Source organism: Sorex araneus, chromosome 2, assembly GCF_027595985.1.
Source record: "Sorex araneus isolate mSorAra2 chromosome 2, mSorAra2.pri, whole genome shotgun sequence".
NCBI classification, from domain to species: domain Eukaryota; kingdom Metazoa; phylum Chordata; class Mammalia; order Eulipotyphla; family Soricidae; genus Sorex; species Sorex araneus.
Window position 1 is genome coordinate 77,523,460 of NC_073303.1, and position 25,534 is coordinate 77,548,993.

Here is a 25,534-nt window from a genome sequence, read left to right on the forward strand (position 1 = left end):
CTTCTAACAGCATCTGCTAGTTCTGGAAGAACTTTTTCATTTTTCCTCAATCCCATTTTTCCTCTTTCATTTGAGTCAGACTGGGAGTTTATCTTCAATTTCTTTTCTTTCCTCTGTAATATTGACCTGGTTCATTTTTCCCTTCATGGAAGTTTTTCCATCTCATTCATTGTGTTTTTTCGTGACACAGGCTGACCTCTCTCAGGAGGGATAGAAAGGAACATCCTAGGGGAAGAGCAAATGCCAGCGACAACAGAAACTCAGGGCTGGTCTTCAGTAGGAAGCTGGCCGGAGGGGCCGGGGCAGGGGCGAACACTGGGACAGTGGTGTGGGGAGAAGTGACACTGGTGGAGGGTGTGGGCCGGAATGTTTGATACATGAAGCTCGGTCACTAACAGTTTTGTAAACTGCACTTTGTAAAGGAAAAAGAGAAAGAAAGGAGAAAGACCAAGAAGCAAAATGAAAATAGTAGTGTCAGGCACGCGGTGTGCCAACGCCAGGCCCACCACCCGCGCGGGCATCCTTCCACGCAGGCCCCTGCCGTGCCCTTCCGGGAATCTTACTTGGACGACTTGAGTGTCTTTGCTGAGGCCCCTGCTCCTGTGCTCCGTGTCCGAGTTCTTTCTCCCTGTGTTGGTGTATATTTGCTACAGCTCATTGATTTTTCTCATGGTAGTTATAGTTAATATATTGTCTCTTAGACTCCCAATTTGCATGTTGTTGAGATTGATTTCTGTCATAGTACTTGGCTTAGTGAGACAGTTCCAGCCAGCCGGCTCTTCTGCTCCAGGCTGCTGCTGGTGCTGGCGGACCCCGGGGCCACACACATAAGTGCTTAGGGGCTCCTTGAGCACTGGGATCAGATGGAGGGCCTGGAGCCTGCCAGACATGTATTGCAGGCTTCTGAGCTATCCCTTGGTCCCAAGATTGAATTCAGAAGCTCTTTCTTGTTTATTCTGTAGCCAGACTTTTTTTTTTTTTTTTTTGGCTTTTTGGGTCACACCCAGTGATGTTCAGGGGTTGCTCCTGGCTCTGCACTCAAGAATTACTCCTGGCAGTGCTTTGGGGATTATATGGGATGCCAGGAATTGCACCCAGGTTGGCCGTGTGCAAGGCAGATGCCCTCCCCACTGTACTATCACTCCGCCCCCATAGCCAGAGTTAAACACGCCCCAGCTTCCCCATAGCCACCACCCCACACCCCACCCCACCCTTTTTTTTTTGGGGGGGGGATTTTCTTTGTTTTTCCAGTCTGAGACTTCGGCTGATTTCAAGTTTGGTGTGTTTGTCAGGACATTGGGTGGTTCAGGAAAGGGCGCCACCCTGTCCTGAGCAGAGAGGACTAGCCTGAGTGTGAAGCCCCTCCCTGGAGTGCTGGGGGCTTGCAGTCGAGACTCACGCGTCTGTGTTTTCCGGGCTGTGGGGAGAGGGGCTCAGCGCTCTGCCCGGCTCAGTTAGCGGACTTGTCTCTGTCGCCTGAGGGACTGGCGGGTGCCGGGGCTGACTCTTGAGTTGGGGGAGGAGTTCCTGCAGGCGTCCCGTCTACCAAAATCACCACCACATCTCTCTACTTCCAGTCACCCACCATGGGCCACCGTGAGGCACCTTGTCCTTTGCTGCCCAAGTGGCTGGGCTGGTTTCGTCGCCGGAGGCTCTTGGCAGTTGCCAGATCTGCACCCGCCCAGCAGCGCTGCTGAATTTGCCCCGGGTTCAGGCTAGCTGCACCCCCCCACCCCCGAGGCAGCCCCGTCCTCCCTACCGAAACCTGGGTGTCCTCCCCTGAGAAGCTGATGCCACTTGTGGACACAGAGTCGACTTGTGTGTTTCTCCTGGGCCTTTCCCTGGGGTGGCCTGTTCTGCATATTACGGATATATATTGGAAAGATGGGAAAAGTACACTCTGAATTCATATTTCTAGATAAATTACTTTCACCCACTTGGTTTGTATTCTATTTTCTGCTCTTGTCTTAACTATGGAAGCACCCTCTCTTTATCCAGAAGGTAGTTGGTTTTATGTCACTAAGATTTCACTTTATTTTTTCATTAGTTTATAGCTTTTTTTTCCTTTGAAAGGATTCTTCTGTTTGACTTTTCACATTCTCTGTCCTAACCACAGAATAATGCTTCTTTTTACACATTGAAAATAAAAGATTGATGGAAAGTAAAGTGATCTGATGATAAATATTTGGAGACATTTATAATGCAATGATTTATACCATATTTGGTTTAAAAGGGAAATTATACTTAAAAAGGTATCATCTTTGTGCATAACCTTCTCTTCTAGCATTTTAAATAATATTGTAAAGCTCCTTTTGATCTAATAAACTGTTTACACTGTTTTGCCATGGTACTCAGGATTTTGAAACAAGCATCATTTAGGGATCCAGGTTTTGTTTAAAAAAAAAGTCATGTATATTGAATATTTGGGTTTAAAAAAATATGCTTTTAAAAGTCTATAGTGATTTAATATGAAATCGTATTCTTTTGAACTTGCTGGTAGGAAAACATTCAACTTAATGAAATTTATTACTGTTGCTATGTCTTGTCCCGTCCTCATCATGATTTTTTTTCTAAATGCGTGTTCTGTTTCCTTGCCTGCCTGCAGTGCTGAGACAAGGACTGGCGTTCAGTCAAATCTATCGTTTTTCCTTGTCTGATGGCACTCTTGTTGCTGCACAAACGAAGAGCAAACTCATCCGTTCTCAGACTACTAACGAACCTCAGCTTGTCATATCCTTACATATGCTTCACAGGTAATCCTAGTCCAGGGAACCCGTTTCGTTTCCCTTCCCTTCTCTTCTCCTTCCTGTCCTTAAGAGGAAATGGTACAAAAGCAACAAATCATTCTAGACCTTTCCTGGTTTGTTAAACATTTCTGTTGTTCGATCCCACAAATGTTAAAATATAAAGTTAAATTATTATTAACTGTTGGCTGATGATGGTTGATGGTACAGGAAAATAGGGCTATACTTTGGATATATTTACTTGGAATGATGTATGTTTTTGTTCTCAGGTTTAAGTTAACTTGATACTAGCCTTAAAGGGGAAACATAGTCCTCTTTTTTCTAAAAAATGATAATTGAATGTTGATTTTTTAAATGTCATTAGCATAATGCTTTAGAGGAGCACAAAATTAGGAAAAACGATTATGTTTTTAGCTATGTATTTATGCACTATACAGAACTTAATGAGGTACTATCAGAAGGTATATAAAGCTGCTCTGGTTGGTCTCATTTTATTACCTTTTTCTAATTATTTATGTTCTTGTATAGAATTTTTTCAAAAAATCAGACAGTCCTGTTTGCCAGCTGTTATAATGACCTCCAAATGAAACAGTTTGAAAGTGATTACAGATGTGCCAAAATGCCAGCTCCACCCCAACTAAAAACTGGTGTTTGACAGTTTGTAAACCTGTTTTGTTTGGGTCTGTGAACACCTTTGGCAACTCACAAGTATTGAATAAGGGCATAATTTAAAGTTCAGAGGGCTTGCTAAGTCACCTAGTTCCAAAAACCTGCTTTGAATCATGAGGAAGGGAGTAGATTGGAGTTATCCAAGGAGCAGTGAGTAAGCTCATAAGCTAAGATCACTTCCAGGTTGTTTCCCTGCTTTCTGGCTTAGAGGCTCTGGCTGGGACATGCAGAGAACTACCGTGGCAGGGCATGGGGCCTTGCTAGAGAAGGTGGTGGGATTCCAGCCACTCTACTGACTCCAGAGCTTGCAATCCATAAGAGTTTGGGGCAAGTTTCCGAAACCCTGAGTTAGCTGATCACCTCAAGCCAAATAGTACATCCGAACTCTCTAGGCTTAATTTTAGAAATAGTAATCTCAAGCACGTAATTGAAGGCAGCTATACTTGTTTGGGTCACTTCTTTAAGATGGTTGGTACAAGCTCTCAGGCGTTTGGTGTAGAGGATTTTTTTTTGGGGGGGGGGCAGGGGCAGGTGATAACATACAATTTAATGAGAAAGCTGTATTATGTAATTGAAACCCTGTAGACCCTTGTTACAATTTCAGTATGGTAGTAGTCACATTTAAACACATGCCCTCTGGAAAACCGCAGACATCTTAATAAGTTGACTGAAAAATAGCCCTCTTGGTCCAAAACGCTACATGATGAGACTTGTCCACAGTGGAAGTCTGTTTCATAAAAGTATTATCTTTCCTTTAAATGTAGTCTGTTTTTTTAAAGAAAAGAAGCTATCTTATTTTGTTACCTTTAATAACCACTTGCTAAGGATTTTTCCTTTTATCTTTCCTCCCCCCTCCCCTCATCATACAGAGAGCAGAATGTATGTGTGATGAATCCGGATCTGACGGGACAAGCGATGGGGAAGCCACTGAACCCAATTAGCTCTAGCAGCCCCGCCCATCAGGCCATGTGCAGTGGGAACCCAGGTCAGGACATGAGCCTCAATAGCAATATGAATTTCCCCATCAATGGTCCAAAGGAGCAGATGGGCGTGGCCATGGGCAGGTTCGGTGGTTCCGGGGGAATGAACCATGTGGCGAGCATGCAAGCAACCACTCCTCAGGGTAGTAACTATGCACTCAAAATGAACAGTCCCTCGCAGAGCAGCCCGGGCATGAACCCAGGACAGCCCAACTCCATGCTCTCACCACGGCATCGCATGAGCCCCGGGGTGGCTGGAAGCCCTCGGATCCCACCCAGTCAGTTTTCCCCTGCAGGAAGCTTGCATTCCCCTGTGGGAGTGTGCAGCAGCACAGGAAATAGCCATAGCTACACCAACAGTTCCCTCAACGCACTTCAGGCCCTCAGCGAGGGGCACGGGGTCTCACTAGGGTCATCGCTGGCTTCCCCGGACCTAAAAATGGGCAATTTGCAAAACTCCCCGGTCAGCATGAACCCTCCCCCACTCGGCAAGATGGCGAGCTTAGACTCCAAAGACTGTTTTGGACTTTATGGGGAGCCATCTGAAGGTACAACTGGACAAGCAGAGAGCAGCTGCCACCCTGGAGAACAAAAGGAAACAAATGATCCCAGCATCCCCCAGGCCATGAGCGGGGAGCGGGCTGATGGACAGAGCAGACTGCATGACAGCAAAGGACAGACCAAACTCCTACAGCTGTTGACCACCAAATCTGACCAGATGGAGCCTTCCCCCTTGTCCGGCTCTTTGTCGGACACAAACAAGGACTCCACGGGGAGCCTGCCCGGTTCTGGGACGACACACGGAACCTCGCTCAAGGAGAAGCATAAGATTTTGCACAGACTCTTGCAGGACAGCAGTTCCCCTGTGGACTTGGCGAAGTTGACGGCAGAAGCCACAGGCAAAGAGCTGAGCCAGGAGGCCAGCAGCACAGCTCCTGGCTCGGACGTGACTATTAAACAGGAACCCGTGAGCCCCAAGAAGAAAGAGAATGCACTACTTCGCTACTTGCTAGATAAAGATGATACTAAAGATATCGGTTTACCAGAAATAACCCCCAAACTTGAGCGACTGGACAGTAAAACTGACCCTGCCAGTAACACAAAATTAATAGCGATGAAGACCGAGAAGGAGGAGATGAACTTTGAGCCTAGTGACCAGGTGAGTGTCGCAACGTGTTCTCCTAAATCCGCTAATCCATAACCATCTAGGATTTTTCTCCCTAGGGGCCCTCGGGGCCGCAGGTGACCTGATAAAATAAGCCTCCTCTGGAAAAACAGGCTCCATCCTCGTGCACGTTGTAGGTTCCAAGAGCTGCCCAGCAAAGAGTGACGTTGTGATACAGGAGGGGTGGGCTGGCACTTTCTTGGTGAAGGGCCAAATGGTAAAGAATTCAGACTTTGCAGGCCCCAGGCAGTCACAACTTTGAATTCTGCCATTGTGGTGCAGACACAGCTATGGGCCCTAATCAACAAATGAGTGTCCGGGCTGGCAGAAAACACTTGCAGACATGATTATTTTCGTTTCATGCAGTTTATGTGTGATGAACTAGCTTCCTTTTGATTTATTTTATTAAAAAAAAAAAAATACCTTGCCATTCTCAGCTTAGGGGCCATCCAGAAACAGGTGGTTAGCAGGAGGTAACCGCAGGCCAGCTGTGGTTTGCTGCCCTGTGTTACTGAAGACGCCTGAATTGGAGAGAATCACTTCCTCAAGGCGAGCTTTGTTAGAACAAACTTAATTGAATGAGTTCTTATTTCTTCTCTTTTTAAGACCTCAGTCTGACTCATGTTCAAGCCAAATGTACATTGTTCTTCCTCACTTAATCCTGAACCACGCCTTTTTGTTACTCAAGATTTTCTTAGACCATTGGTATAAAAGGCATTTAAGGAGAAATGGGTAGTAAGAAAAGATTCATTTTGATGGGTTCTTCATTTATATAAATTTAATAGGAAAACCATAGGTTATGTAATGTATTGTTCTTATCTGAAAAATTAATTTCTTGAGAAAAAAATCTAGGACAGCTGAGTAGCTAATAATTTTCAAAGTTATTCTTGTAAAATACTTTAGGGTGGCCATATCATAGGGAAATTGTAAGCCATTTAATATTACTTAGTAGTAGTAAATGTAATGTTAATATTAGCACTATCGTAGCACTATCGTCCCGTTGTTCATTGATTTGCTCAAGCAGGCACCAGTAACATTCTCCATTATGAGACTTGTTACTGTTTTTGGCATATCGAATACGCCACGGGTAGCTTGCCATGCGGGCTTGGTAGCTTGCTGGGCTCTCCGAGAGGGATGGAAGAATCGAACCCGGGTCGGCCGCATGCAAGGCAAATGCCCTACCCGCTGTGTATTAAATATATTCTATATTCTGTATTAAAATATAATGTCTATTATATGTAATCTTGAATATAATATAAGCCATTTCATACTATTCTGTACTTTAAAACAAGATGTCACTGGATAGGTATTTCTTGGGGAATCGGGGACTAGCTGGCAATTCTCCCTCTGACCCTGTCTGCTGCCCTGTATTTCGAATCTGTTAAGTCATTTTGGTTAAGAAGTGAGTAGCCAGTATAGGCCTGCCTACTTAAAATGATTTGGTGATCTGATTTGAAAGTGGATATTTATGCGTCACTGTCATCAAGGACAAGATAGGCATAGGTGGGGTGGAAGCAAAGTCGCACCCCCTTGCCATAACCTTGAACTCCGCCAGCTCAGCAGGGATTGCCGGAGGCAGGACCAGCCCCAAGAGCTGAGGCCACACATGCTGGCGCCCGTCCGGGCTTCTAAGCACTTAACTTTCTTTATTTCTTTCACTTTGATGTCTTGACAGCTGCTAACATTCCTATAAGGTTGATCTGAATTTTTTTTTCCAAGTCTTTGTGCCCTTTGCAATGAAAAAGACCTAATTATATAAACATCTTCGGTAATTAATCCTGAAACTTTGATGCTAGTGTAGAATTCTATTCTGCGTTGCTGTGGAGTCATTAGATGGGGGGAACCAGGGCCTCAGCGGAAAGTTAATAGCAATATCTTGGATAAAGTGGAGTGTAAAGCCGTATTGACAACTGTGAATGTTTTAATCTGTTTGAAGTTTCCTGGGTCAGAATGCCCAGAGCGTAATGGGCGTTCCGAGTGGCAGGCACAGATACTGTCACTCGGGTCTCTTGACACATGCTCTGAGGGCAGAATAGTGACTCATGAGGTCCACCTCAGCGTAGTGCCTCAGTGGCGGCCCCTCCCTTCATAAGCAATTTATTTCTATCCCCGTCCTGAGGCCTTGAGCTAGTCGGGTCAGGGAAGGGATACACCTTTGGGCGTTTTTGCTTTTAGATACTTGATCAAACTAATACAAGACCAAAACTATCAACAAATAAACTTGGTTGGGTGGTTTGAGGTGAGTTTTTTTTTTCTTTTTTCAGTTTTGGGGTTTTTTTTATTTTGCTGAGGGGGGGTGGGCAGATTACAATTATGAGTCACTTACAGTATCTAATTGTTTTGGAGAAGTATTTTTCTAACCCAAGTTGTCTCATCTATGGAACGTAAAACCCAGAGTTTAATCAGCAGATCTGTATGGAGGGAGAGGGAAAGCGAAAAAGCAATATATACACATCCAACATGCATATACAGTAAGTGTTGTTTCCATAATGAAACCCAGCCCCTGGCGTCCCCTCCCGTTCCCATTCTAAAGTACTCCACCAAAACTGCTTCAGAGCAATTTTAACATCAAAAACATTGCAACTTGAAAAGAAGAGTTACCACAGGAAGTATGCATTACCTAAATTTAGATCAAAGTTAGAATGACTTACTTTAAGGGAAAAAAACAGTGATTCTTTCACCTCTTGCTCTCCTTCACTCTTCTCAAGTCCAGATTAATTGTGTTTCCTGTTACAGCTATACACATTTATTGAAAACTTCTCTTTCAAGGGAACACAGCAAGTTTTTTATGTTAGTAAAATTAAAAACTTTGGTCATTAAAAAGAAAACCTCTTAGGGAGCCCAAATTGCACAGCTAACTCTTCTATCTTTTTGACTCAAAAGAACCATTAGCAGAGTGTGTGTTTAGCGTATCACTAACTTATTAAGAAGTACTTCAAAGACACTATCCTACCTAAAATAACTTTCTTTGCTGGGTAGAGTACTTAAACATTTTGATTCTACAGAATTTCATAACTAACAGGAAACAATGACTAAAAATATTTACAGACTTTTAAGTTATATACTTAACTCTCATTTACACAGTGGAGCAAGACCAAATGATACTCTTCAGTTCTGACAGTGAGGGTTTAGAAATAGTCTAAAGGGCATCTCTTGTTGGCTCTACTTAAAACAATATTTCAGCGCTGGAGCGATAGTACAGCGCAGAGGACACTTGCCTTGCAGGCAGCAGACCCGAGTTCCATCCCCGGCACCCCATGTGGGCCCAGGACAGCACCAGAAGTAATTCCTGAGCTCAGAGCCAAGAGTAACCTCTGAGCACAGCTGGGTATGGCCCCAAAACAAAAACAAACAAAAGAGAAAAACCACATATTTCAATCTGAGTAGTGTCCTAAAACTTTCTCTCCACATGTAGAGTCGTGTGCCAGGTTTTATAAAATAATTTTTCATTAGGCAAGTCTAGTACTATTATTACACCTTTTATTTTAATTTTTTAAAAGCTGTCTTGCAACTTATTGAAATACTTGTTATTAAAATACTTGTGCTCTTTATATTTTCTTCAGAGAACATTGATTTTATACATGCAAAATTCATAAAACCAGAGAAATAAAAAAATTTAAGAAATCAAGTCCAATTTTCATTTTGTAGAACTTTTATAAAAATCTTTCTGACTCATTTTTCTGCCTGAAATAGTTTAAACTAACTATTCAAATTGATGTGGCTAATTTGAGCATTCAAATAGATGCCTAAGCAAAACTTTGAAGTATCTTGGCAAAGCTTTTTAAAGGAAAGCATTAATCTTTTTGTCTTGTGGAAGAAATCATGCCTAACAAAGTGGATAGGGACAAGAAGAACTTTTGATGAGAATTAAAGCTTACAAAAATTTCGGAGAGGAAATGTTTGATCAGAAACTTAATGTGATCAAATCCATCCCTTCCAAAACTTGCATGACTACAGAAGAAGAAAATGCCGTAGTCATCAGATTTTATTGCTAAGTATCTGAAGGGGTATAGACATTCTGAACTTGATCTCCTTGGAGAACATTTAAAGTAAATTTAAGACAATTAGATCGTTAGATTTAATATACTCCAAAAATTGACAAAAAAAACACAGACAAGGCAATGTTATCTTTAGTAGGGACCGTTTCATAATACTTATTCTTATGCTGAGTTAAGTACATTCAAATAATGTCCACAGCTAGGGGTCTCCAAAGATTCGATTTCTCTTTGGAATGTAACACAGAGCAGTTCTGCCTAACCCTCTTAAATACTTGTCACAGATAGACTGCTACACGGTTGAATTTGACCAACTCTTAAAATAGCAAAAATGAGGAGCCTGAGAGATAGTAAATCGGACCCATGCTTTGCAAGTACCTGCATGCAGTCCGTAGCACCCCGTATGGTCCCCTGAGTATAGCCGAGTGTGACCCAAACACTTAAAAAAAAAGAAAAACAATTTTAAAAACAGTAAAAATAAAAGTCAAGAGTGCTGGCGATAGTACACGGTTTGGGGGGAGGTGTGCCTTTCGTATGACCAACCCTGCCCCAGTGCCCCCTTACCACACGTGATTTCCTGAGCAGAGACAGGAATACCAGGCACAGCCCAACACCCCCACCCCAATTCAGATCAAAGTCGGAGAAAATTAATTTTTGTGATTTTTTTTTAATGATTGAAATTGAAAAATAATAAATTGGGGCAGGGAGCTAACTCTGTGGACTGGAGTGAATGTTTTGTATGTGCGAGGCCTGGATTCCACCCTTCGCTCTGCCGGGAGTAACCTCTGAGCACCACCAGGTGTGGACCTGAAACCCAAAACTATAGAGTTTTCAAAATAACAAGTAATCAGTTGATTCTAGCATCAGCATATACACATAACATTAAGACTCTTTAACTTCATTAGACGCTGCATTATAAAGGAAGACTCACAAATCCTGGGCCCGGAGGGATAGCCCAGGGGCACCTGCCTGGCACGAGTTGCGTCACGGGTCTGAACACAACATTGCGTGGCCCCCAAGCACCGCCAGTGTTGGCCTGGAGTCAGCCTGTGCATTGGACCAGCTGGCCCACTTGCATCTTGGTGGGTGTTGCCTCCAGAGCAACTCTTGGGAGGCCCCAAATGAAAATCAAAGTGAAAAATCCCATCATTAGAATTCTTTGAAACAATTTGATAGTTATTTTTCTCTTAAAGATGGCTCGAAGTTGGGGGTGGAGCAATAGTACAGCGGGTAGGGCATTTGCCTTGCACGCGACTGACCCGGGTTCAATTCCCAGCATCCCATATGGTCCCCTGAGCACCGCCAGGAGTAATTCCTGAGCGCAAAGCCAGGAGTAACCCCTGAGCATCGCCGGGTGCGACCCAAAAAGCAAGCAATTAAATAAATAAATAAATAAATATGGCTCAAAGTAAAGTTTTGTCTGTGTAACAGGAAAAGCTAGAGGTAAAAGGTGAGATGGGATCACAGTGTTAGTACAGCAGGTAGGGTGCTTGCCTTGCACACAGCCAAGGTTCCATCTTGAGCATCCCATATGGTCCCCGAGCACTGCCAGGAGTGAGCCTTGAGCATTGCCAGGTGTGACCCCAAAACAGGTAAAAGGTGAAGACTAGCCCAGATGTTTACTAATCTGCACTGTGAAAGTCTTCTTTCACATATATCTGGGATCTGCAAAGCATCTTCAGGAAGCAACTTCAGGTTCACATGGTTCCATGAGCACTGTCAGGAACATAACCCCAACACACAAAGGATTTAACCAGGAGTAACCCCTGGGCCCAGTGGGTATGCCCCTCCTGAATAATAGCAGCTTGCTACTTGTTACAGCCCATTTCTCTCTTCTCCACTCAGAATTACCTGAAGGACCACTTTTTAAGTAGTGTATGTGAGGTAACATTTTTGTGGAGAAACTTGCTTTAATGAGACAGCAATAAACTTTGCAACGTATTAAAACCTCTTATTTCTAGCTACTTTTATCACCCAGCTAGAAGAATATCAATATTTTTTAATTGCAGATCAGTACGCACTGTAGCACTGTCGTCCTGTTGTCCATCAATTTGCTCAAGCAGGCACCAGTAACATCTCCATTGTGAGACTTGTTACAGTTTTTGGCATAGCGAATACTCCACGGGTAGCTTGCCAGACTCTGCTGTGCGGGCGGGATACTCTCGGTAGCTTGCCAGGCTCTCCAAGAGGGACAGAGGAATCAAACCTGGATTGGCTGTGTGCGAGGCAAACGCCCTACCTGCTGTGCTATCGCTCCAGCCCAGTTTAGTGAAAGAAATTCATCAGGATGATCTGTGTCAATAATTATGTTGCAGGCACAGCTTGGAAAAAAAGAACTGTTTTAATGTTAAATGTTTAGACCAAATGTACTCAGTAAAAGATGATAAAAAGCAGACTTACAGTGGAAATGAACTTATACAAAGTCATCTATATGCATTCCAGAGAAGAAAGAAAAAAGAGGGGGAGAGAGAACAGGAAGTCATTTCAATAATGCGGAGTGTTGCCATAATTAACCAAATACCTAGTGAAACGATCTTGAGTTGGGTGACCAGAGTGTAGATTTTGATTCTCTTAGAACTCTTAAAAGTGTGAAAATAGGGCTGGAGAGAGAACACAGCGGGTAGGGTGTTTGCCTTGCACTTGGCTGACCCGGGTTCTAATCCCAGCATCCCATATGGTCCCCTGAGCACGGCCAGGGGTAATTCCTGAGTGCAGAGCCAGGAGTAACCCCTGTGCATCGCCAGGTGTGACCCAAAAAGCAAAAAAAAAAAAAAAAAAGTGTGAAAATGTAGCTACAAACTTACTAAAAGCACGTGACCCCTCCATCTTCCGTGTCATTTAGGCCTCAGCTTAATAATCCATGATGTGCTTTCACTCTGGAGGGAAAATGAATAGTGTCGCTTTTTGTAAGGGATATCCAAGATTCTTAAGGAGCTTTTTGTTTGGTTTTCATCTTGCTTCTTTATGGTGCCAGGCATCAAACCTCGGGCCTCACATGTGTAAGCATGCACTCTGTCACCAGGACACATTCCTGCCTTCCTAAATTTTAAGGATTATTTTGTCTGTGTTTCCTTATGCTTTTTCCTGCTCACTCTGGAAGCTAACCCTTAACTTCGATACTTCTCTTCCCATACTTCTGGCATCCCTGTTTTGCCAAAAATGGAGAGCTAAACTAAACAAGAAAATGGTCTTGTAATTGCTCTGACATTGCAATAGAAATTCCTGAAAAATGGATCTCCCAAGTTATTGCTAAGCTTGTTGGCTCTGTACAAAGAAACAAAATGTCACTCTATACTTACCTTTCCCAACTTGTCCAGTCAAAAAGACTTTGTATATGGATAGTACATCTGCCATAAATTGCAGAAGCATAGCAAATTCAGCCTTTACTTGGTGAACAGAAATTGTCTTTCAGCTCTAAGCCTGTCTCATATCAGACATAAGTGATTTCTGTGATTTCTGTTTGAATTACCAGCATAGACAAAAGGATTAGTCATAGTCAAAGATTCACGGTCCGACCAGTAACTTTGGGGAAATTGCCTAACTTATGTTTTTCCACCTACACATTAAGAGAATCACTTTTGCCACTCTCTTTAGTAGAAAGTAATCTAGCACTAAACTTATTCATTTACTTGTGTGGTTGACATTGTCTGCTTTTTAATATTATACATCTAAAACAATATGAGTTGGACTTTCTAAAGAAAAGTATTAGACAGGAAATGCATATGATATTTACCTTACTGTCTTAATGGTAATAATTGAAATGATGAAAGTATTTTTAAAAGGGAAAGAGCCCTGAAACATTTTTCTGGCTTCTGAGAAATCAGGTTAATAGAGGCTATATTTGGGAACAACTTGTTTTTAATCTTGCTTTCATACCTTTTGTTACCTAAGCTGCTAGAGACGAAGAAAGCCAGTGTCATTTGAAATTGAAAGTACAAGCAGGGGAGGAAAAACACCACCAAATTGAAAAGGCCATGCTTAGCTAGTTCATGGTTACCTCAAGTTTTTTTTCTCATTTTCCCTCCTGCTCTTAGGGAAGGAAAAGAAAGGATTTAAAGGAAACCTCCACTGGCCAGCTCTGGGTTTGGTCAGCCCCGAGGTTGGCCACCAGCACCAAATAAAGCAAAACAATAAAGGGAAATAACCATTTAGTATGGATTTTCTATTTTCTGCCAGTTATTTTTATTTCTTAGGAGGACAACCACAGAATCCAGACCTGGACTCTTACGTCTTCATACATGCTTAGTTACTTAGAAACGTGCACACTCATGATTAAGTGAACGATTAGCATAAAATAGAGAGGAATTTATAAACAGCCAGTGACTCACAATGCTGGAAGACAGCTTTATTTCTAATTCTGTCATCTCTCTCTTTTGCAGCTGAGGACATTAAGGACCAAGAAATTAGTTATTCGTCCTTTGTCAGTGACACTTATTAAAAGGTGTTGGGTTCACTGTGAGGCCTGATCTGCAGATTTTGTCTGGCCATGTGGCACCTGTGTCACTTGGCCTGTAATTGTCAGTGGGCCCGTGCCCACTTGGGAAGTGGGAGTGGATAAACTCTTCTGTTTGTTAACTGCAGCCTGGCAGTGAGCTGGACAACTTGGAGGAGATTTTGGATGATTTGCAGAATAGTCAATTGCCACAGCTTTTCCCAGACACGAGGCCAGGCGCCCCGGCTGGATCCGTTGACAAGCAAGCCATCATCAATGATCTCATGCAGCTCACGGCGGAAAACAGCCCGGTCACACCTGTTGGAACCCAGAAAGCAGCATTGCGAATTTCACAGAGCAGTGAGTATGAGATATGATAGTTATGCCAAGAAATTTCCATGTAGAGTTACATCGTCGATAGGATTGTTAAAATCTGACACAAACAGCTTAGTCACGTCGAGGGATTTTGCGGTCAAATAGCACCATCTACTGTTCTGGTCCTTGAAAACAGTTTTCAGAATGAATTCTCCTGAGCGTGGCTTTCCAACGCTTCGCTGCCAGTCCTTCTGATCAATGTAGAATGAAACTGACCCACATCATTGTTAGTTAAGTTCTTTAGATGGTTGTCAAACATCCCTTTTAAATTACTGTCTTGTAAGTGGAGTTTAAAATAGATTATTATATGTGTTTTCACGTATACTTCAACACTTAAAATATAGAAAACTAATATACTGACTTTTTAGGAATAATATTAAATATAAGGTGAACACTATAGACAGTTTAAAAACCTTATAATTACTAAAATTATCCAGAAATTTTGAGGCAAAATCTTTAACGCACAGATCTGTTCTGTACCTAGGGCACACTCTACAAACAAAAAAATTCCACAATGTAAATTAATGAAGAGAATTTCCTGTCCAAGTACAGTTGACTTACTGCTCAGCTCAGTGCTCAAACCTGAAATGGAGGCCATCAGCCAGATCATATAATATCTTTAATTATAGACCTTTCCTCAAAGGAATATAGATCTTCCTAAAAAGTGAAAAATGAGGGGCTGGAGCAATAGCACAGCGGGTAGTGCATTGCCTTGCACGCAGCCGACCCGGGTTTGATTCCCAGCATCCCATATGGTCCCCTGAGCACCGCCAGGAGTGATTCTTGAGTGCATGAGCCAGGAGTAACCCCTGTGCATCTCCAAATGTGACCCAAAAACCAAAAAAAAAAAAGTGAAAAATGAAACAAAGGTGAAATTTTATTTCTTATTTCTCAAATCTGCCTGTTTCTTAGAGAATGGTTGATTACTCGTAGACTGTGTGAGAGCTCGCAGAGTGAGTGAGCAGGAAATACACGACGGCTTACTCTTCAGACCAGAACATGGATGAAGGGCTCCCCGGGAGTTCATGGCTTCTCCTCTCCCTGTGCCTCCTGATGGATTAGATTATTGAATAGCAGCCAGAGAATTAACCATGCACTTAACTTCCATCCCAGGCCCTGATTCTTCTAAATAGCTTATTTCTGTTATTGATAAGAACTTATTCTTTGCTTATTGCTCAATTTTACACTTTATTTAATTAATAGAATATAAAGTATGTGACATTTTAAGTTCTATAAATTGTAACTTATTGTGTATCTACTTTGCTGGTGGCAGGGGCCGATGAGGGGACCTCCCGGGGTGCCCAGGAGACCAGGGGCCCCGTCAGCCATTTTTGGCCACCTAGCTGAGCCTGGGCATCCTTGCACTGCTAACAGTGTTTGGAGGACCCTGTGGTGCGAAGGACTGAACCAGGATTGACAGCATGCAGGACTTTGAAAACTCAAATATCATCAAATGACTATCTCTATGGTCATACAGTGCTTGAAACATTAATAAGTTCTTATTAACTAACCATAAAAATCATTTCAGATCTCTGTGGAATTTAAAGGAACCACTTCGAGAAAATTCAGTAGGGCCCTAAAGCTTTAACTTATTACTGACTTCAGAGAGCTGAGTTCACACTTTAAGAATTTAATTCCAGCTGGGAAAAGCTGCTTTTGACCTCATTTGCTCCCAGGAAAAACACTGAATAAATTATTCTCTAGGGGCCAGAGCAATAGTACAGCAGGTAGGTCGTTTGCCTTGCACACAGCTGACCCAGGTTCGATCCTTGGCACCCCATAGGGTCCCCTGAGCCTGCCAGGAGTAAACTTTGGGCAAAGAGCCAGGAGCAAATCCTGAGCACCACTGGGTGTGACCCAGAAACCAAAAAGAAAAAAAATTAGAAATGTTGCAGGGCCAGAGCCTGAGCACAGCAGGTATGCCACGCAGCTACGCACGCAGCTTCCTGCCCTGGCACCACCGGCAGGGCCCTGGGCTCAGCTGGGTGCCCCTGAGGAAAATAAAAGACGTGATGCTCTCGGCCAAAAAGAGTCCTGAAAGGCTGAACACATAGGCCCCTGCGTTCCATCCTGGCACCATGCACCCCTTCCCTCGTCTCGCACACCTGAGCATCGCCGGGTGTGACCTCTGAGCTCTAACACTGCTTCATCAGCTGGCCCAGGGAGTATCTCTTCAAACTGGTCGACAGAATCATGCCAAGAGAGGACCCCTGGGCCCCCTGAACATTGTGAGGGGGAGCCTCCTCCGACCACCCCTCCCCTACCCCCCCACCTCCCCAAACCAGAAATACTCAAATGCCCAAACCACATGTGTCTGGTCTGGTGCTGTGCAAAAGATGATAGCTATGTACCTGAGATAAAGCAGAATCGAATAGCAGGAGCAATTTTGTAAACAATGCTTTTTAGTAGTTCGCATAGCAGATTCATCGAATATTGAAAATTAGCATTAGTACAGAAAATGTGTCGTATTTCAGAAAATGGTCAAGAATCAAAGTTGAAGCCTGCTAATTAGACTGAGCCTTCATTGTGTTACTGCGTGTTTATATTGTTGATGAATCTGTCTTTTATGTAGGTAGGTGATCCCCGGTGTGCATATCTTTGTTATTTTACAGAGGACATTTCCCCTGAACACTACTTCTGCTACCCTTCTTTTCCATTACTCTATATTAACCTTCAATTTTCATTTGTTTTCTCCTTAGCTTTTAGTAACCCACGACCAGGGCAACTGGGCAGGTTATTGCCAAACCAGAATTTACCACTTGACATCACATTGCAAAGCCCAACTGGTGCTGGACCTTTCCCACCAATCAGAAACAATAGTCCCTACTCAGTGATTCCTCAGCCAGGAATGATGGGTAACCAAGGGATGATAGGAAACCAAGGAAATTTAGGGAACAGTAGTACAGGTAAGGGCTCAAATACACTGTTACTTTATTGGTGGGTTATTTAATAAAGTGATGTTTTCATCCACATCAAACTAGTGGAATATTTGAAGTCGATTTTTTTGATTGTTAAAAACTAATATTTGATCATAATAAGGATTCTATAAATTTGCACTGTAAAGGTGGCATATTGAAGCATCAGAAAGTATTTTATTCTGTGATGATTATGGTTATGAAATTTCCAGTCATTCGTCCTATTTCACTTACTGTCCTAGACATTGCAGCACTATGTATAAGATAATTTGGTAGTTGCTAGGTTCGTGTGATAGACTTGCTCTGATAAGCCCAAGACTTCATTGATGATTTGTATTTGGAAAATTTCAGAAATCAGGTGTAAAATCCAACCTTTATTGATCCATAAACGGAAAGGTCTCATTCCAAGAAATAATAAAGGGCTTTAATGGTAGAATGCCTCGCCTAAATAATGAGCTGGGCTTCATTTTTGAAAATTTGCTGTGAAATTTCCTGTGATGTGGTTTGGACCCTGACCTGTGCTCACTTAAGGTGTGCTACCAAGTGGCCCAAGGACATGTCCTCAGTGGTAGTCGCTGTCCTAGCATCTGCCACATTACCAGGCTCAAAACCGCTGCAGCAGCACTGACTGCGGTGGCACCATGCCCTGCACCTGATGTCATCTGCCTAACACAGAGCAGGACACCGGGCTTTCTGGTGAGGTGCCGCTCACGGCTAGGGGCTTCCGCCCTTAGCCTAAAGAGCAGACTGGGGAAAGGCATTGAGAAAAATAGCTATGGTTAAAAGAACATATCTGTGGGCAGTTAAATGGTTTTTTTAAAAAAAAAAACTTAGTTTATGATCATTGCATACATGTTGTATTTATTTTAAAAATTCATTGAAAATTAGAGTCTGTTGTAACAGGAAAAGCTGGATCTTTAATCCCAGTCTGTTGTTAATGGTTCATGGAAAGTATGAACCTTGATACATTAGAATGATTTATTTGTTTCTTCATCAAGTCAAATATTTTTTCTCTGCTACTTTCTACATGTGTCAGGCACTGACTACTTCACTAGTTTGTATATTTATAGAAAGAATGCCATGTAAATTTTGTATTTTAAGATTCATTTGCACTTATTTTTAAGACATTGTTTATTTACATTAAAGTGTTGATTGATACAAAATTCTCTAACAGAAAAGGAGCAAATTAATCATATGGGGTGACTCCTTATTAGCAAAGTAAAAGAAGACTGGGTGTTTTTTGTTCATCTTTTTCAGGCACCGTGATTTACGGTACTGTTAATGGTAGAGTTTCTTACATAGAACATTCTAGCACCACGCCCTTCACCGGAGTGTCTATTTCCCATCACCATGGTCCCTTAACCCAACAAGAAGATGGGTTCTTCTGTAAAGCCTAAATAGGGATTTGAGGATACACCTGCGTTCAGATGTAGGCATCGAGGGCGAGAGGGGTAGTATAGTGGGTAGGGCTCTTGCCTTGCACACAGCCTACCCAGTTCAATCCCAGGCATTCCATATGGTCCTCCAAGCATCCGCCAAAAGTGATTCCTGAGTGCAGAGCCAGGAGTAGCCCCTAGGCATCACCAGGTGTGGCCCGAAAACAAACAGAAACCACAGATGTAGGCAGCCAGTCCAGGTGATGAAAATCTTGTAATGCTTCTGCTTTTAGAAAGAGACACAGGCTGACAGAGACTTGCCTGCCTTCATACTGATGAATTACGAACGATTCATTTTCTGCTGCCCTCCAGGATTATAATTTTGTTGCATTACTTAAACTATAGGTTTCTGGAAAAGCAAAGTGCCTTTTCTGCCATAATATCTTCACATACTCCAACTTTAATGTCAGAAGAAAAATTTTAAATTTCTGTTATTATTCTGACTTGACCAGCATGACCAATTATATGTAATATTCTCAATCATCCCAACACGTTTTTCATTTTACTAGTGAAAGCCCCACAGTGCTTGCTTCCTCTGTTTCTTTACCATACCCCCATTTCAACTAGATTTCATCATAATGAAATGAAAATAAGGCATGTCTTTGAAAGCAGAACTTTCATGTACCCACCATTAAATACTTCAAAATGAAGGACGCTCACTTGTAGTTGTCCCTTGAAGAATATCAAGTCTAGGGTTAGACAGACAGTCCAGCAGGTAAGGCCCTTGCCCTGCACACATCCAACCCCGGCTCGATCCCCAATACCTCATACGATCCTGTGAGCCTGCCAGGAGTAAGCCCTGAGCACAGCCAAATATGGCCCAAAAACTAATTAAAAAAAAAAAAAAGATATCAAGTCCATTACTGGCGTCCCAGAGGCAAGGCCAGGCAGAACAGACATTTTATAAGGCTGACAGTGTTGTGCTGTTACTGCTGTTCCATCCGAGAGCTGCTGACATCTCAGTAGAGAAGAGTTCCTGCGGGTCTGGCCTGCCCCGGCCTAGCTCTGTCGAGGGAGGCCTGTGCAGGACAGAAGGAGTTGCCCTGCCTCTGTTGGCCACACAGAGCAGTAGTAAAGGCTAGGATTCTCCCCCCGCGCTTTGTAAGCTGCCTTCTTCAATTTTGAAGCTTAACAAATGACACTCTGACAGGGATTCAGGGATCTGAAAGTCTCGCATAAGCCTCAGGGAGCGTTCACCGTGATTTTGGCTTAGAGTTCGAATATTGATCATCGCCTTTTACCTCACTCCTCTTAACCTCACCCCCTGTTTGGAAAGTAAAGGGTTTGACGTGTGTGTCTGCTAATGTGATTCACTTCCTGAGGAAGGAAGTTGGGTTTATCCACACACCACAGCACCTGTTTCTAAGTACATATGGGAACGACTTTAACAGCTTTTCTGAACTATAGAGTGGCAAGCTCATGCTCTGAAGAACTTTGGACTACTTGCCCGTTCTCATGTCTTAGCCCAGGGCCCACACCTGTCCCCGAGAGGGCAGTAGCTATTGAGCTGTGTGTTAGAGCATGATGATCTTGTGCAGAGTCAGGTTGCCTGGTGTTCACGCTGATCATGTTTTCAGCTGCTGCATCTCTCAGGTCTCTCTGCTTCCCCCGCAGGAATGATGGGCAGTAATGCTGCTCGGCCCGCAATGCCCTCAGGAGAATGGGTCCCACAGAATTCCGCTGTGCGAGTCACCTGTGCGGCCACCAGCAGTGCCATGAACCGGCCGATCCAAGGAGGTATGATTCGGAACCCCACAGCCAGCATCCCGATGAGGCCCAACAGCCAGCCTGGCCAAAGGCAGATGCTTCAGTCTCAGGTCATGAATATAGGTAAGCGAGTTTCAGTGCTTGTTCGCTTTTGACTGTGTAAGCTTTCTTGGGAGACATAGCAGCTCCGTAAGTTCTTTCAAGACCTCCCTAATGAGTGGTTTGAGTAATCCCCCTTTACCAAGCTGTCATCAATGAGATTTTACTGGAACCTGATGAGAATCATAGAGTCGCAGAGGCTTTCTAGTTGCTTAAACAGATCAGCTGCATTTGTGATGTCTTGTTTCATTTAAATTAGCTAACTTTGGCTGCTAGTGAATTCGAGTCACACTACAAATAGTATGTATATGATATTTTAAAGAGGTGTTTCCGTGAGACAGTGGCTCCTTCCTCAGAATCATCCCAGGGCCGAAAACGCAAATGCCTGGGCACTACCCTCAATGACCTAATCTCCTGCCCCAGGTCTTCACTGAAGGAACAAGGTCTGAGCTCACAGAATGTGAGGCTCACTAGGATTCTGTTTGGATACAGTTCCCATGGTGCGGGAAGTCATGGTCTGAGCTGGAGAGATGCTTCGGCAGTTAAAAGAGGACTGAAGCGCTAATACACGAACTAAGACACAGGCCTTGCATGTCACTAACCCCAGTTCAGCCCACAGCACTCTTATGGTCCCCCAAGCCCACCAGGAGTGATGCCTGAGCACAGAGGCAGGAGTAAAACCTGAGAATAGCCATATGTAGCCTGACATTCCCACTCCCCCACAGTAAGAGAAATGAAACTAATATGTTTACCTTTTTAAAACATTCTAAAAGTGATTATGGTGCTGATTATACAGTTCCGCAAATATACCGAAACCTGAGTCATATAAAGATTGAATTTATGTATCAGTCATGCTGTTGTTGGAAAAACAAAAATTCTACACAGATCATACTTGAGTTTCTTTGCAGGCGTGGGGGCTAGGGAGCATGTTAGGTTTGGGGCCACACCCATGGCACTTGGGGCTTATTTCTGGCTCTGCTTAAGGACTATTTATTTATGTGCCAGGGCTCGAACTAGGGTCGACCACATGCAAAGCAACAAGCATCTTAACCCTTGTTCAACCTCACTTACCCTTGAGCTTATTTCTTTTTTTTTTCTTATTTTTTTTCTTTTTGGGTCACACCCAGCGATGCACAGGGGTTGCTCCTGGCTCTGCACTCAGGAGTTACTCCTGGCGGTGCTCAGGGGACCATATGGGATGCTGGCATTCGAACCCGGGTTGGCCGCGTGCAAGGCAAACGCCCTACCCGCTGTGCTATCACTCCAGCCCCTTGAGCTTATTTCTTATCAACATATTAACTTTCCTCACCTAGGCATAATTCTGATAAGTTAAGGTTTATAAACCTTTTTCCTAATATTTAGGTATTGCACAGTGGATAAGAACTAAAATCATCGTTGGAACTATGGGAGAATTGTTTTGACAAGATGATACAGAGCTAGTCTGCCTCTAGCATCAAGTTTCTTACCCAGTTATTTAACTGGGCTTTTTAGCTTTTATTTTTGAGAGGTGACATTCTACATTGAGTGTATTTAGAATTAATCAGTAGTTCCCAAACAAATTCATAAAATTTGAGGCTGGCATGAAAACCATTAGTTTTCCAAGCAAGTTAATCCAACAGATTAAAAATATGTGTAAATGTGTTCATTTTAAAGGCATCAGGGGCCAGAGCAGGACAGTGGGCAGGACATTAGCCTTGCAGGTGGCAAACCCAGTTCAATCCCAGCATCCCACACGCTCCCCAGAGCACCCCCCGAAGTGATCTCTAAGTGCAAGAATCACTGGCTCTGGCCCAAAAGCAAACAAAAAAATTCAGCACAATAACTTCCTTAAATACAGAAATGTTATTTTTTTCCTGACTTCTGTGGGTTTTTTGGGCCACACATAAGCTCTGCAGTGCTCAGAGCTTACTCCTGGGTCTGTGCTCAGGATCACTCCCGCAGGCTCGGGCATCACATGAAGTGCCAGAGATCAAACTCAAGTGGTTCATGTGCAAGGCAGGTGCTCTTCCCCTCCAGTCCCATGGGTACCTAGCTTTGAAGGTTGAAGTATGGCTCTATAAACTTTTGCATAGCTGAATTTGTCTTAATTTTTAATCAATCCCAAAAGGCCACAAATTCAACAGAAAAAATAGCATAACGGAAGAAGACTAGTGATAAGAACCCAAAAACAAGTTAGTTTTCCCAACCGACTGAGTCTCGTTCATCAAAGAAAGGACTCCCTTCTTTCTTTGATGAAGAGCTAAAAGGATGTAGTACTGAGGAGTACGTGCTTTAAAGCAACCCCTCTTGGACCAGTGCTCAGTTACCTGAGACCTGGATTTGATCCCCACCCCTGCATGGTCCCCTGAGCACCACCAGCTGTGACTCAAAAACCAGAACAATAAACCAAAACCAATGTATGGTCCAGGACCTGGCTCGGGGGTCCATGTGGGATTCCAGGGATCAAACCTGAGTTGGCCAAGTGCAAGGCACACACCTTACCTGTTTTACTATCTGTCCAGCCCCACAAAAGATTTTAAAGACCTAAAAGACATCTGCACGCCAGAGTTTTAGAATTGCTGGTCTCTATCATTCCCTGGACTGGAGCAATAGCACAGCGGGTAGGGTATTTGCCTTGCACGCGGGTGACCCGGGTTCGATTCCTCCATCCCTCTTGGAGAGCCCAGCAAGCTACGGAGAGTATTCCGCCCGCATGACAGAGCCTGGCAAGCTACCTGTGGCATATTCAATATGCCAACAACAAGTCTCGTGATGGAGACGTTACTGGTGCCCACTTGAGCAAATCGATGACCGTTGGGACCAGTGCTACAATACTACAGTGCTATCATTCCCTGACATGAGTGATTAGCCTGGATATTTTATATTGTCTTTGTTTCTATTTCAGAATAAAAAAAATTTTTTTCTCATTATTTTCACCAATTGTTTTTCACTTCCTGTACAACAGGGATTTCACTTTGTATTACAGAAGCAGATAATTCCCTGATTACAAGTTCTTTGATTTTTTTTTTCTTTTTATCATTTTTCTTCCCCTTTTTAGGGCCTTCTGAACTAGAAATGAATATGGGGGGACCTCAGTATAGCCAGCAGCAAGCTCCTCCGAACCAGACCGCCCCTTGGCCCGAGAGCATCCTACCGATTGACCAGACTTCCTTCGCCAGCCAGAACAGGTGAGCTCCGGGAACAGGGGTCCGCCTTAGCAGGACTTGGTGAATTCCATGGGTTTTTCTCCATTGTTGTTCTGTTTGGGGGCACACACTAGGGGTTGCTCTCGGCTCGGGACGCAGGGCCCAGGAATCAACCCAGAGTGACTGCATGCAGGCCTCTCCAGCCCCCAAACTCCTTGTATTTTAGACCTAACCCAGAAGTTGAGTGTTTGCTTTCAGATACTCAATTTTCACATATTTAGACTATGATCTCTTGGGTAGGGAGCACATAATTAGATCCTGGGATCTCTTCGTAAGCTGTTTCTCATCCATTTTCTCTTTCTTTCATTCTTGGATTTTTTTATTTGTTTTTTCTTTTTTTTAAGAAAGTTACCGTTTAGGTGGAAAATTAAATACGTACAATAATAAGTATATATTTGTGAGTATATAACGCCAGGCAGTATACACTGTAAATGCCATACAAGAAATAAAACATTAGAAGGGAACGTGCAGGGGGCGTGACTGAGAGAGCTTTCAGAGTTCTGAAGAGAAAGGTTCCAGAGGCAGAGGTGGTCAGACGCAGAAACGCTGGCAGAGGCAGCGTGATCAGAGGCTCAGAGGCTCCTTCCTTCAAAAGCAGCACAATGCTCAGCCTGATGAGTAGAGAGTAGCAAGCTAGCGACAAGAATAGGCTGGTTTTATGCTAGGTATATTTGCCACATTAAAAATTTTAAAACAAAGTTTAAAAAAAAAAGGAAAAATTGGGGACTGGAGCAATAGCACAGCGGGTAGGGCGTTTGCCTTGCACATGGCCAACCCGGGTTCAATTCCCAGCATCCCATATGGTCCCCGAACACCGCCAGGAGTAATTCCTGAGTGCATGAGCCAGGAATAACCCCTGAGCATCGCCGGGTGTGACCCAAAAAGAAAAAAAAAGAGGGGGGGGAAATCATACATATATCACTATAGCACTGTTGTCCTGTTGTTCATCAATTTGCTCGATCGGGCACCAGTAACATCTCCATTGTGAGATTTGTTGTTACTGTTCTTAGCATATCGAATATACCGTGGGGAGCTTGCCAGGCTCTGCAATGCAGGCGGGATACTCTCAGTAGCTTGCCGGGCTCTCCAAGAGAGGCGAAGGAATCGAACCCAGGTTGGCTGCTTGTAAAGCAAATGCCCTGCCCACTGTGCTATCAATTTGAGAATCTGTCTTATTCTTCAGTTAGGTATGTCATTTTTTAAAAATTCTTGTTTGCCTGATCATTCTTAGTTTCTCAGCATTTTATTTGGAATCTGTGTGATTCCGTCTTTCAACATCGTTCCCTAAATCTTTCATGGTCCAGCATCTCTTAGATTTGCCTTGAGTATCCGAGCAGTCTTTGACGGAAGGCGCCTAGTTGAACTGAAACCACCTTGACATAGAGGACACTTTCCTCACGGCGGAGTTGGCAGTTACCGGGGCCTGTCGTTCTGCGCTGTGTTTGAACTGGTGCATCATTTCACTGCAGAGGCCCTGGGCATCTCTTCTTCGGTTCGGAGGGTGATAACTGTTGACTCAGGCCCAAGGTGAAGTTTGTCTCTTTTCAGGCAACCGTTTGGCAGCTCTCCAGAGGATCTGCTGTGTCCGCATCCTGCGGCCGAGTCGCCAAGCGACGAGGGAGCACTTCTGGACCAGCTCTACTTGGCCTTGAGGAATTTCGATGGCCTGGAAGAGATCGATAGAGCCTTGGGAATACCTGAGCTGGTCAGCCAGGTATGTGCCATGGGTTGCGGGATACGGGATGTCCATTTTCCACAGCGTGTTCTTTTAGGAGCTTTTTACCTCCTTCCCACAGGTGAGCTTCTCTCCCCGCCCCCTTCTTACTTTCCCA

At 43.6% G+C, this 25,534-nt stretch overlaps 1 protein-coding gene across 4 annotated transcripts in view; it reads left to right on the plus strand.

Moving 5' to 3' along the window:
- The window catches only part of NCOA2 (nuclear receptor coactivator 2), a 275,814-nt gene that overhangs the window by 231,935 nt on the left and 18,345 nt on the right, over positions 1–25,534 (plus strand). For 3 of the 4 annotated variants that reach the window (XM_055124990.1, XM_012936071.2, XM_055124989.1), the window contains exons 10-16: positions 2,606–2,753; positions 4,283–5,552; positions 14,135–14,345; positions 17,060–17,266; positions 20,326–20,541; positions 23,555–23,684; positions 25,251–25,416. In XM_055124990.1, the coding sequence (XP_054980965.1) occupies positions 2,606–2,753; positions 4,283–5,552; positions 14,135–14,345; positions 17,060–17,266; positions 20,326–20,541; positions 23,555–23,684; positions 25,251–25,416 (2,348 nt within the window). The remainder of the gene's footprint in view (positions 1–2,605; positions 2,754–4,282; positions 5,553–14,134; positions 14,346–17,059; positions 17,267–20,325; positions 20,542–23,554; positions 23,685–25,250; positions 25,417–25,534) is intronic. The other variant, XM_055124991.1, reaches the window with a different exon arrangement.